This window comes from Balaenoptera ricei, chromosome 10 (genome assembly GCF_028023285.1).
Source record: "Balaenoptera ricei isolate mBalRic1 chromosome 10, mBalRic1.hap2, whole genome shotgun sequence".
In the NCBI taxonomy this organism is placed as follows: domain Eukaryota; kingdom Metazoa; phylum Chordata; class Mammalia; order Artiodactyla; family Balaenopteridae; genus Balaenoptera; species Balaenoptera ricei.
Window position 1 is genome coordinate 42,575,419 of NC_082648.1, and position 13,460 is coordinate 42,588,878.

Below are 13,460 nucleotides of genomic sequence, written 5' to 3' on the forward strand. Positions count from 1 at the left end.
CATATGTAGTGGCTACCTTATTGGACAATGCAGGTATAGAGTGCACCTAATACTCCCTTCAACTAAAAACTTACCTCAAGGGCTTCCCTGGTGACGCAGTGGTTGAGAATCTGCCTGCCAATGCAGGGGACACGGGTTCGAGCCCTGGTCTGGGAGGATCCCACATGCTGCGGAGCAACTAGGCCCGTGAGCCACAACTACTGAGCCTGCGCGTCTGGAGCTTGTGCTCCACGACGAGAGAGGCTGCGACAGTGAGAGGCCCCCGCACCACGATGAAGAGTGGCCCCTGGCTCGCCGCAACTAGAGAAAGCCCTCGCACAGAAACAAAGACCCAACACAGCCAAAAATAAATAAATAAATAAATAATAATTTAAAAGAATCATTTTAAAAAAAAAACAACTTACCTCAAAATTCATCTCAACCAGAAAGCCTTCCTGACTAGCTTCTGCCCATGGTGGTCACTCTCGCTCTCTTATTTTATATCTAGTCCTTACTCCTGTTCATTCTGGACTTGCTGACATTTTGCTTAATAACTAATGTGTTTTATAATTATCTTTTGTGTTTATAACTCTTTCTTTCCCCAACTGAACAAAAATTCAAATATAGAGAATGTGTCTCCTGATTATTATCATCTTCCTTCTCCACAGAGCCTTGCATGGTACTTAAAATCCAGAAGGTGCTCAGAAAAGCCATTTTACACCATGTACTTCCTTTACCAATCTCCCTGACAGGTGGTAATGTTTGCTCAAGACAGATGGTCCTTTTGGACCAGGATCAGCACTTACTTGGAGAATATTTCTACAATAGCCGATGACTTGTTCTTGTTGACAAGAGAAAGTTCTTTGGCCGTAACCCTCAATGATAGTGAAGTCCATTGCCGTCTAGTAAATGGAGTTGATTCCATCTTGTCTACAGATACTGAAATACCTATGGGATAAAGAAAGTCAGAATATCAGACACAGAAGAGGATTCTCCAGCATCCAAGGACTGGCAGCGGTGTGGTGTTAAGTGAGAGAGCAGAGAGCCCTGGAGCAGCAGACTGTAGTCCTCTACCGGTTCTCTCAAAAACTGTAACCTTGGTCAGATGATTGAATTTGGGTTGTAGTTTCCTGTAAAACGAGAAGGTTAGATCAGGTAATCTCTAAGGTCCCTTTCAGTTTCCATCATTTTATGACTGACCCCACTGTGCAAACAGTGATTGGCCTTTCCCTGAACTTAAGCCTGTTCCAAAGTCACATTTGGAGTGAAATGTCCCACTCTTCTGAGTTACATCCCAGGGGAAGTACAATTGGCATCTCTGTAGAGTCAGGTCCAAATTAGGTTCTACCTACATCCAAGTTTTTTTGGCTGCCCTCTCTCCCCAAGTTCTGTAGCAATGACCACTTGGTGCTGGGGAGAGAGCTGTGGATACAGCATAGAATAATACAAAGAGCATGGGCTTTAAGGCAAGGTAGACTTCAAATGAAATCAAAATTTTGTAACCTTGAACAAATTATATAACCTTTTCAGTTTTAGTTGCCTCACTGTAAAATGAGAATACCTACCCTTACAGGGTTTTTGATGTGGGTTTTAAGGAGCTAATATACTTAAAATACTAGGCGGGCTTCCCTGGTGGCGCAGTGGTTGAGAATCTGCCTGCCAATGCAAGGGACACGGGTTCGAGCCCTGGTCTGGGGGGATCCCATATGCCGCGGAGCAACTGGGCCCGTGAGCCACAATTACTGAGCCTGCGCGTCTGGAGCCTGTGCTCCACAAGACAGGCTGCGATAGTGAGAGGCCCGCGCACCGCGATGAAGAGTGGCCCCTGCTCGCCGCAACTAGAGAAAGTCCTCGCACAGAAACGAAGACCCAACGCAACCAAAAAAATAAATAAATAATAAATAAATAATAATAAATAAATTAAAAAAAAATACTAGGCATATTATAGTAGTATGAAGAACATTTTAAGTATAATATAGTAGTATTGGCTTCAAGTCAAAGAACACATAAAGCCATGCCCTTGACATCACCTAGACCCTATCCATTAACTGGATTATTTGTTTTTGCCCCAGTAATTATCAAAGGAGTTCCAACCTTTGTTGGAGGTGAGATTAGAAATGAGTCAGTAGTTTCCTTATTTGAAGACTGAACAATATAAATGAAAGTGCTACTTGCAGCTCTTCTGACAACCACAGAGCGTAACTTATCTGGTAGAATATATGGTTCATCAGGCACTGCTTCCAACAGCCTTGACAACAGCAGAACACACAATGTGCTTAACCAAGCAACGTGGGCTACCATTTCACACTAAAAGTCCTGTGATGCAAAGTAAGTGATAAGTGACCCAAAAAGACCACACTACTTTCCCATTTGTACTACCTGTTCTCCCCACTAAAGCCTTGTCTGAAAACATTAGTTTTGTTGTTTTTGTTTGTTTGTTTAAATCCCCATGTTGTAAGACAACATTGAACCCTCTTATGGTAAGGAGCTCTGGTGTCAAGAGACACATGCACTAAATGGGAGGGTTGGCCCCATTACTTAAAGCTGTGTGTCCTTCCCTAAAACTTAGATTTCTCATCCATAACAACAGTACTTACTTCATGGTATCTTTATGAGGAATAAATAAGATGAAGAAAAAAAAGACCCTGACATAGAATAAGTAAGCAATAAGTGTTAGTTTTTTGTATTATCTCTTCTCCCTGGATAAAATAACCTTAATTCTACACATGTTCTTTGAAATAAACCTGCGTGTATCAAATAATATGTGACATTTGTCTATCTGCTTTCCAGTTTGTAACTGACAGACCTACCAGACCTTGCCAGGCCTTTCTCTAACAAGAAAATGACACAGCTGTTTATTCAGCTAAACGTAATTATGTATAACCACAATAATGACCCTTTAAGCCAAGTCCACGAAATACCGAACAACACCTTTAGACATTATTTGGTACAATTATGCTTCCAATGTAAGTACAGGTATAAATGTTGTCAGTTCTAAAGGGATCAATTCTGGATCAAAAAAAAAAAAATACAGAATGTATGTTCTCATACTTGTTCATTAAAAAAGGAAAAGCATTAATTATTTGAGGGACTGAATGTGATAAAGAAAAAGGATTTTAATTCCCAAGTCCAATTTTGTGATTTTGATTACTCTCCGCCAGAAAGCCAAGGTAAGTCAGAACAACTATCTTGGTATAAGGCTAGGATAAGCACACTTTATACTCAAGGAATGATGTGGCTCACACCCTGACCACATCTTCACAGAAGCATACTGTTATGTCTTAGCAATGTGATCAGCCACCCTGTGAAACATACAAAGGTGAGAATCAGTACACGATTTTTGATAGACTCTGGTACCAGGTTACTGAGTAACTACTTCCAAATTGTGTATATAATCTGTCGGGCTTGCTAACGCACACAAATACTTATAGCACAAGACAGAATGTGGTTAGAGGCAATGAATGTTCTCAGAGTACAGGACTTGATTTCCTGGCATGGTGGGAGAGAAGGGAAGACTAGGGACTTACAAAACTGGCAGAATTTCATCAAGTGAGGGCAGGAGGCGGAAAGTGCATCTCAGATAGGGGGAACAGCATTACACTGCTAGGGAGCTGAAACAACAAAAGATACTTTAATGGAGTTAGACTCTAGATGCAAGAGAAGTTAAAGTAGGGAAAGACAGAATGAGGACATACTGGGAACAGCCTTGAAAACCATGCTAATAGGATTCCCCGGTGGTCCAGTGGTTAGGACTCAGTGCTCTCACTGCCATGGGCCCGGGTTCAATCCCTGGTTGGGGAACTAAGATTCCACAAGCCGAGCGGCACGGCCAAAACAACAACAACAGCAACAAAGAAAACAACACTAAGGAATCTGGACCATATTCCAACAGCAGAAAGAACTAGTCTGTGGGTGAGCAGAGATGAGGTCTAGTTGTCATGTGTCATTCCCTAGCACATGCGTGACCTTTATGGCAAATGAAAAAAAAGATTTCCCTGAGCCTCAATATCCACATCTGTAAGAAAAGAGCTCTGTAGTGGATTACCCAGTCTCAATGGGAGTTTCTGAAAAAGCAAGTAACATAATAAAAGCCATGTTCTAAAAGCTGATCCTGGGACTTCCCTGGTGATGCAGTGGTTAAGACTCCGTGCTCCCAACGTAGGGGGCCTCGGTTCGATCCCTGGTGAGGGAACTAGATCCCATATGCATGCCGCAACTAAGGAGCCAGCGAGCTGCAACTAAGGAGCACACCTGCCACAACTGAGGAGCCCTCTGGCCACAACTAAGTAGCACACGTGCCGCAACTAAAGAGCCAGCGAGCCGCAACTAAGGAGCACACCTGCCCCAACCAAGGAGCACACCTGCCCCAACCAAGACCCAGCACAACCAAATAAATAAAATAAATAAATAAACTATTTAAAAAATGAAAGCTGATTCTGCAGCAGTGTGTAACTTGATAAGACAGGAAAAGATTGGAGTCTTATTTAGTAGTCAAGAAGATCCTAAAACTGCCTAAGTGAAAGGTAATCAAGGTTTAAATTAGCATAGGTGGGAATGGAAAAGTGGGAAGAAAGAATTGAGAGTTCTTAGAATAAAACGGACTTAGGGTGAAAGAAGGAATCAAAGGTGGCATCATCGAACTTGAACCATTAGAAGGTTGTTGATGCCACTAACAGAGAGTAAACAGAGGAAGACGAGGGGGAATGAGGAGTTGTGCTTTACACATGTTGAGATCTACATGTCAGCAAGAAAAATCCTAGTGATACACAGCAGGGAGCTGAAAGGTTAAAAATCAGACTCTTAGAAGGAAAGGAACACTTTAAAACATCTAAAAACATCTAGTTACGCAAAGCACACGTCTCAATCCTCACAACCACTTTAAAGGATTGGTTTTATTAGCTTACATTTGTGATGAAGAAACCGAGGTTCAGAGATATTAAATAACTTTACAATGATTACTTAGCTATAAAGTAGCAGAGCTGGAATTCAAATCCATATTCTGTCTGATCCCAAAGTCAATTTTCTTTCCACTACGAGTATGAGTAATGATTAAGACCATCACCTTTAGCCAAGGTCGAAAACCAGGCAGCAAAATCTCTGAACTCACCTAGCTGCAACCCATACAAATGACCTTTTGGTAAGGGTGTGGTGGCAAGTATCTTCCCAGAATGGTTAGCATCAGAGATAACTTTAAATTTAGCATCAGAGGTAACTTTAAGTTTCTCTGAAAAGAATTTCAGAGAAACTTAAAGTTACCTTGGGCCTGCTTGAAATACTCTCCCATCATGAATATCTCGGCTTTCTGGGCTTGCATTAAATGTGTGATATCTCCCCCAACTCACCCACTCTGTCTCAGATGACAGTCCCATTCTCAGACTTTAGGACAACTTCCTTAATCCTAGAAATCCTGTTAAGAGTGAAAAGGGCATGTACAACACCTAAAAAAACTCTTCCAGAAGGATGTACTCGGTTTGGGCTACAATATCCTTGAATATTTTTTCCAGAGGCCCAGTGGACTTTAAGATCCAATCCATTGCATTGTCATATACAAATAATGACGGCAGCTGTCACTTATCGGGCACTTACTAACTCTAATTCTTACAACACTCCTGGAGACAGACTATTTCCATTAAAAAACAAACACAAACAAACAAACAAAAAAGCCAACTGTGGTTTATAGAGGTTGAATAATTTGCCTAAGGTCATCTAGCTAACATATGGCCCAGGCAGAATTCAGTGTTCAGACTCCAATACCCAATCTTCAACTGTGAAGGAAGAACTGCTAGATTGGTGGAACTTTGTGCAAGAGTTAAAGGAAACAGATATAACAAAAATAACTCTAAGATCAACCTAGCCTCAGAGACTGGGACAGTGGTACAGCAAGTAATAATGGCATACATAGAAAGGGGAACTATTTGCTAAGAGGAAGATGCCTTCAGTTTCAGATACATATGGCAGATTTTTACATCAAGAGAGAAGCTTAGAAATCAAGTAATCAAATCCCCGTTTTTACAGTAAGGGAATTAAGCCACATAAACACCCAATAACTTTCCCAAACTCACCAGCTAGTCAGGATGAGAGCCAGAGCTATTCCCAGTTCAAAGTTCTTTTATCACACCAGGTAGCTTGAGGTGGAACAGCTAAACCCCTTTGGGTGAGCTATAGCCTAGATATAAAGATCTCTGAACAAAGGTCCTTGAAAATAAAGGGTTGGGCGGTTGGGCAATGACACACTGGGAAGTTTGGCCCCAGGTATCTGCTTCCTCAAGAGATTGCTTAGGGTGAGGCCTGGAGCTGCTTGGGAAACAGCTCTAATAAATTCATCTATAGCTTTACCTAACCAAGCAAATTGTCTCCCAGAAACAAGGCTGGGACAAAAGCAAATGAGCTGCCACTAATAAAATCCTGTTCTTAAAAATCCAATCTCATGGGATTGACATATATACACTACCATGTGTAAAATAGACAGCTAGTGGCAACCTGCTGTACAGTAGCACAGGGAGCTCAGCTCGGTGCTCTGTGGTGACTTAGATGGGTGGGATCAGGAGTAGGGTGGGAGGAAGGCCCAAGAGGGAGGGGATATATGTATACATATAGCTGATTAACTTCGTTGTACAGCAGAAACTAACACAACATTGTAAAGCAACTTATACCCCAATTAAAAAACAAAATCCAATCTCAGTCATATCTTTCTTGCTCTCTTTTTTTTTTTTTTTTGCTCCTGAGATGGTTGCTTGTGCAAGAGGCATAGTTGCTTGAATATAACCTCAAAACAGAGAACAAAGTACAAACTCACTTGTTAAGAAAAAACTCACTTGTTAGAAATAGATTGTAGACTTAATTAAAAGAAAAAAAACAATCTAAAAAACTTCAAGGTGCAAAGGGAAATTGTAAGCAAAAGCAACATGAAATGTGTTCCCACATAATGTTTTTTTAGAATATAAACTACATTTATTTCTAAGGTATATTTTTGTACAAAAAATAGTGACTAAATTCCCCCAGGCCGTGCGGCATGTGGGATCTTAGTTCCCCGACCAGGGATTGAACCCTAGTCCCCTGCAGTGGAAGCGCAGAGTCTTAACCACTGGACTGCCAGGGAAGTCCTGATGTTGAAATAATTTTAGATTTACATAGGAGTTGCAAAGATAGTAAAAAGTTTCCATATACTTTTCACCTAGCTTTATCTTACATTACCACAGTACAATTATCAAAATTAAGAAATTAACATTGGTACAGTACTACCAAATAAACTATAAACTGTATTCAAATTTTACCAGGTTTTTCATTAATGTCCTTTTTCTATTCTAGGACCCTATACTGCACTTAGTTGTTGTGCCTCCCTAAGGCTCCTCCAATCTCTGACAGTTCTTCTGTTTTTCCTTGCCTCGAATGGCCTTGACACTTTGAAGAGTACTGGCAGATATTATGTAGACTGTACCTAATTTGGGTTTCCTGGTTTCTCCAATAAAAAGAACCAGGGTTCCTTGGAGAAGTGCTTGATACAGAGCTGGGGAAGGGCAAATACAAGATAAGCCTGGACAGGGAACTATCCTCAGTATCTAACAATAATCTATAAGGGAAAAGAATCTGAAGAAGAATCGATATTATATGTAAATGTATAACTGAATCACTTTGCTGCACACCTGAAACTAACACAACATTATAAATCACCTATACTTCAATTAAAAAAAAGAGATGGGGACTTCCCTGGTGGTCCAGTGGTTAAGAATCTGCCTTCCAGCTGAACTCGGGTTCGATCCCTGTTTGGGGAACTAAGATCCCACATGCCAGGGAGCAACTAAGCCCGCACACCACAACAAAAGATCCTGCATGCCGCAACCAAGACCCAACACAGCCAAATAAATTAATTAATTTTTAAAAAAGAGATGAAACAAAACAAGATAAGCCTGGAACATCTCTCAATGCTCCAAAAAAAGTTTGTTTTTTAAAAAAATATGATGTTTTCTCAGATTAGATTGAGGTTATAGAATCTGGGGAAGAATACTACAGAGCTGATATGCCTCCTCAGTGCATCATATCAGAAGATACATGATTTTGATATCTTATTACTGATGATGTTAACCTTGATCACTTGGTGAAGGTGGTACCTGCCATGCTTCTCCACTGTACAGTGACTATCTTCTTCCCTTTATATCCCTTAGTTCCCCCACCAGGGATCGAACCTGCACCCCCTGCAGTGGAAGCACGGAGTCTTAACTACCAGACCACCAGGGAAGTCCCATACTGTGGTGTTCCAATGGTGATTTTCTATTGCCCTCATTCCTTCTACATTTATTAATTGGAATTATTCTATAAGGAAGAATTATCCTTTCTCCCTCATTTATTTATTCAATCACTTATATATACTAGTATAGACTCATGGATATTTATTTTATTCTCTGGGTTATGATAATTCCTGGATTATTTTATTCCCTGGGTTATGTTATTTTGTTGCATAGATTATTCTACCTTGGCCATTTGGAGCTCTTTCAGCTTGGCTCTGGTGTCCTTTCAAGATGCCACCAAATTTTTTTTTTTTTAAGCACTTCCTCACTTTCTAGCTCTGTAAGATGTTCCAGATTCATCTTGTGCTTGCCCTGCCCCAGCTCTGGAATCAACCACTTCTCCAAGGAGGTCTGGTTCCTTTTATTGGAGAAACCAAGACCTGGACATTAGGTGTACTCATTGCTACTGAGATGTCACTGCTTCTAGGCTCTCAGGGGACAGGACTAGGAAATATATGTATGTATATTAACCCACATATATACACATCTATATTTCTATATTTATCTCTATATCTACCTATATATATTTATATTTATATATAAATTTATAAATATATACATATATATTTTTAAACTATAAATTCATAGTGATACTTCTGACTCCAATCTAGCATCACAAAATTCATTCTAGTATTCCCTTTTATTTATTTGTAACTTCTTTCTCTGAGGGTGAGAAGCCTAATTTCATAGAATGTGGAGAGAGATCTAGAATCTCCAAAATGATGCCATTGCCAGTTTCTACTCCCTTGATACACCATATATTTTTTCTTTACACTTAGACTGTTATCCCTTCCTCAATATATTCACCTTTCAAGACTCAAGTGAAAAGACTACCTCCTCAAAGAACCCTTTCCTGAACTGCCCTAGCCTTACCCCAATCAGCATAGTCACTTCCTCTGCCTTATAATAATTTTATAAATCATACTCGATAGCAAGATTCTTGAGGTGAGAGGACAGATCTACTTTGCCTCTTACCCTCTAGTATCTAGTATATTGCTTTTTTAAATAGAAGGAATTCTATAAATATGTCTTGAATAAAACTGCATGAAGGGTCAAATTTTATCCAAAACACTATTAGTACAAAAAAATGACTGCCATTATATAGTCCTAAGGCAAGTTGAGATGGTAAATATCATTTTTCAGAACTGTGAATTAGTCAGTAATTTTAGCTTATTCAAACTCTGAGATACACTCAAATGATACGAAAAAAGAAAATGGAACCACTAAATAACTTCAAATACTACACATAAAAGGCTCACTACTCTATTATTCAGCAACATGGTGACATACAAGTCTATATAGCATGTTAGAATAATCATTGCTACTGTTCTTGGAAGAGCTTCAGCCAGGTCTCTGTAGAAACATATATCCTAGACAATAGGGAAATTGTAACAATAACCAAATTCCCACGGGTCAGCATGGATATAGATATTTGCATAAGGACAGAGTCACTTCAATAACATTAGCCTCTTTCTTATATCCTCTATAAGAATATTTTGTTCTTAAAAACACTAAGAGGGAGGGCCTCCCTGGTGGCGCAGTGGTTAAGAATCTGTCTGCCAATGCAGGGGACACGGGTTTGAGCCGTGGTCCGGGAAGATCTCAGATGCCGTGGAACAACTAAGCCCGTGCACCACAACTACTGAGCCCTCGCTCTAGAGTCCGCGAGCCACAACTACTGGGCCCACGTGCCACAACTGCTGAAGCCTGCGCGCCTAGAGCCGGTGCTCCGCAACAAGAGAAGCCACCGCAATGAGAAGCCCGTGCACCGCAACAAAGAGTAGCCCCCGCTCGCTGCAACTAGAGAAAGCCCGCACACAGCAACGAAGACCCAACTCAGCCAATGAATAAATAAATAAAAAGACATTATTTTTTAAAAAAAAGTATTATTAAAAAAAAAACAAAAACAAAACACTAAGGGAATTCCCTGGCGGTGCAGTGGTTAGGAGTCCGTGCTCTCACTGCTGAGGGCCGGGATTCAATCCCTGGTCAGCCCTCAAGCTGCATGGCCCGGCCCAAAAACCCCAAAACAAAACAAAACAGAAAAGCACTAAGATCCAGGGCAAAAGTAACGAAAAAATAAGTTGTAAAACTGAGAAGCAATTTCACTGGAAACTGCTCACCAAAGAATCAGAGCAATCTTCACTAGGCACTTACAAATATTCACCCTAAGCAATTCACATGTTACTATTCCAGAGATAAAAGAAGAAAGTACCCTCAGATATAATCTTTCCCCCTACCTGGCCTATGTCAGGAGAAAAGTAAGTGTCACAATACTGACTCTTCTATCTTCCCCAGACCCTAACTTTACCTCCACCTCTGACTTTGCCCTAAAAACATGCTCACATTTCTGGGGGGTGTGTGTGTGGAAATTTGGATATATGGATTAAAGAAATAATCCTTTATTCTCTTAAGCCCTTTCCCCCCTCAAACTACCATCTCACCTTGCTCCCATCTTTAGAACCTTAGTTTCCGGGTCCTCATTGTTTCCATTTCCTCATCTTCTATTTATCCCTCTGCCCACTTGGGTGTAGCTTCCACTCCCACCATCCTGTTGAAATTATTCTCCTGAAGATCTCTTACTATAAAATCCAAGGACCATGTCTCAGTTTTTACCACTCTCTGTTGACATTTGAGTTGTTGATTAATCCCTCATTTTTGAAATTGTATTTCCCCTTGTTTTTTCTTAAATGGAACTCTCCTGCTTCCTTTCCTATCTTTTAAATCATTCACAATTTTCTCATGCAATCCTCTCTCCCTCTCTCTCTCCACTCACCCCTGTTCCTAGGCATTACTCAAGGGTCAGTATCTCTCCTCTCTCTGGGTAAGCTCACCTATGCTGAAGTCATCAAAGGTCACTTACACCAAATGATTCCCAAAGCTGTATCATAAGCCCTAACCTTCCTGACTTCCCACTGCATGATGGATAGCTTCATGTGTCACATAAATACACAACATAAAACAGCCTAAATCATATGAATCATCCTTTTACCATTACCCTTCAAATTAAGTTTACTTAACCACAGATAATTTTTCTCCAAAGATGAGCTGGCATATGAATTTTTGCTTATATAAAATAAATAATACAGCATGAAAGACAGTATAACGGTAACAAAATGTGTACAAGGTCTGAAGTCAACAAGAGGACTTCCAGGGTCTCACTCTGCCTCTTTCTAATTATGTTGACCACAGGCACTTGATTCACCTCTCTCAAGAGTACACCGTCATTAACCTTAGCTCATCAAAAATGCCTAACATGTGACACATAGTGAAGAGAGAATGGCATAGGGGCTACGAGCCTGGGCCTTCCTCCGTACATGTTGCTCCCTCTGTCTGAAAATACTTCAGACCCTCCCTGGCCTTACAATATAGATCCCAGCTTAGATGACATTTTCCTCCAGATGCTTTCCCTAACCCCGAAGACTGGGCTAAGAGGCTCCTCAAGTTTCCAAGGGACTATACCTACCCCAACATTGATCACATTGTATTTTTTGGATCACATTGTATTTTAACTCTCAGAACAGTGCCTGGCACATGGGTGGGTACTCAAGTATTTGTTAAATGAAGGGAGGTTTACCAAGTATCTGAAATCATTTGTTGGATTCACCTATTTTTATAAACTAGTACTTTGGGGGAAAGAAAGTGAAACGAAACAGTGGGTTATGTTTGTTTATTCCGAGATAAATCATTCCAAATAATGGGAAACCAGTGGATATAGCCACCGAAAAAATGGTCTCTAGCATTAAACTCAGGCAGAATACAACATAACCTTATCTGTATAGATTGTTTTAGTTCACTCTCTCTGTTGGAATATTTCAGGTATTTTCTTACAAATGCTATTTCTTACAAATAACTGGCTCTTCAGGTAATAAAGCTAAATAGTAATTCTAGAAACTAAAAGAGAGCTAAGATGAGAAATAAAAAGGGGGGAGACTTAATTAAAGTAGGTCACTCAAGTGTTCATAAGAAGCACCCAGGAAGCTTGTTTTTTTGTTTTTTTTTTAATTAATTAATTTATTTATTTATTTTTGGCTGTGTTGGGTCTTCGTTTCTGTGCGCGGGCTTTCTCCAGTTGCAGCGAGCGGGGGCCGCTCTTCAACGCGGTGCGCGGGCCTCTCACTGTTGCGGCCTCTCCCGTTGTGGAGCACAGGCTCCAGATGCGCAGGCTCAGTAGTTGTGGCTCATGGGCTTAGTTGCTCCACAGCATGTGGGATCTTCCCAGACCAGGGCTCGAACCCATGTCCCCTGCATTGGCAGGCAGATTCTTAACCCCTGCGCCACCAGGGAAGCCCAGGAAGCTTGTTTAAAATACAGATTTCCAGGTCCCATGCCACAATTCTGATTCATTAGGTCTGGAGTAGGGTCCAGGAAGACCACATTTTAACAAGAACCTTGACATGATTCTAGTGTTGAAAGTCTCTCCCCATCATATGCTGGAAAACACTGAAGTAAAAAGGTCTAAGATCTATACATATTCCAAGAAAAATGGAAAAACAGCAGCATAAAATGTTTTTATATTGTTCATTTCAAATTTTACATTGTCATTCAAATTTGGCAGTGTAAGAAAAATGGCTGCCCTTCAAAGGTTAACTGAGGTTTGGACAGAATGAACCTGGGTCACTGAACTGATAAATTTGTTGCGCATTATCTAGGTTCATCTAGAACTTCCCTGCCCAGATGGCACAAAATTACTGTGCAGGGACTCCCCTGGTGGTCCAGTAGGTAAGACTCCATGCTCCCAATGCAGGGGGCCCGGGTTCCATACCTGGTCAGGGAACTAGATCCCACATGCATGCTGCAACTAAGAGTTCGCATGCCGCAACTAAGATCCCACATGCTACAACTGGGACCTGGCACAGCCAAAATAAATAAATAAATAAATAAATAAATAAATAAATAAATATTGTGCAGACCAATAACTCATGATAATAAAATTGAGTTCTTTTTTTTTCTGAAGATTTTTTTTTAACGGCTTATTTATTTATTTATTTATTTGCCATGCCTCGAGGCTTGTAGGATCTTAGTTCCCCGGCCAGGAATCAAACCCAGGCCCACCGCAGTGAAAGCACCAAGTCTTAATCACTGGACCACTGGGGACTTCCCAAAGTTGAATTCTTTTTACTCTTTTCTCTCTAGATTGGTTTGTTGCTGAATTTAAAATGTTGCTTCAGAAAAATATACATGGTTAAAAATACG

General features: G+C 40.5%; 1 protein-coding gene across 3 annotated transcripts in view; it reads right to left on the reverse strand.

Annotated features, from left to right (window-relative positions):
• Positions 1–13,460, reverse strand: part of LIMA1 (LIM domain and actin binding 1) — an 86,765-nt gene that overhangs the window by 55,866 nt on the left and 17,439 nt on the right. For all 3 annotated transcript variants that reach the window (XM_059935878.1, XM_059935876.1, XM_059935877.1), the window contains one exon: positions 786–927. In XM_059935878.1, the coding sequence (XP_059791861.1) occupies positions 786–904 (119 nt within the window). In that variant the 5' untranslated portion in view covers positions 905–927. The remainder of the gene's footprint in view (positions 1–785; positions 928–13,460) is intronic.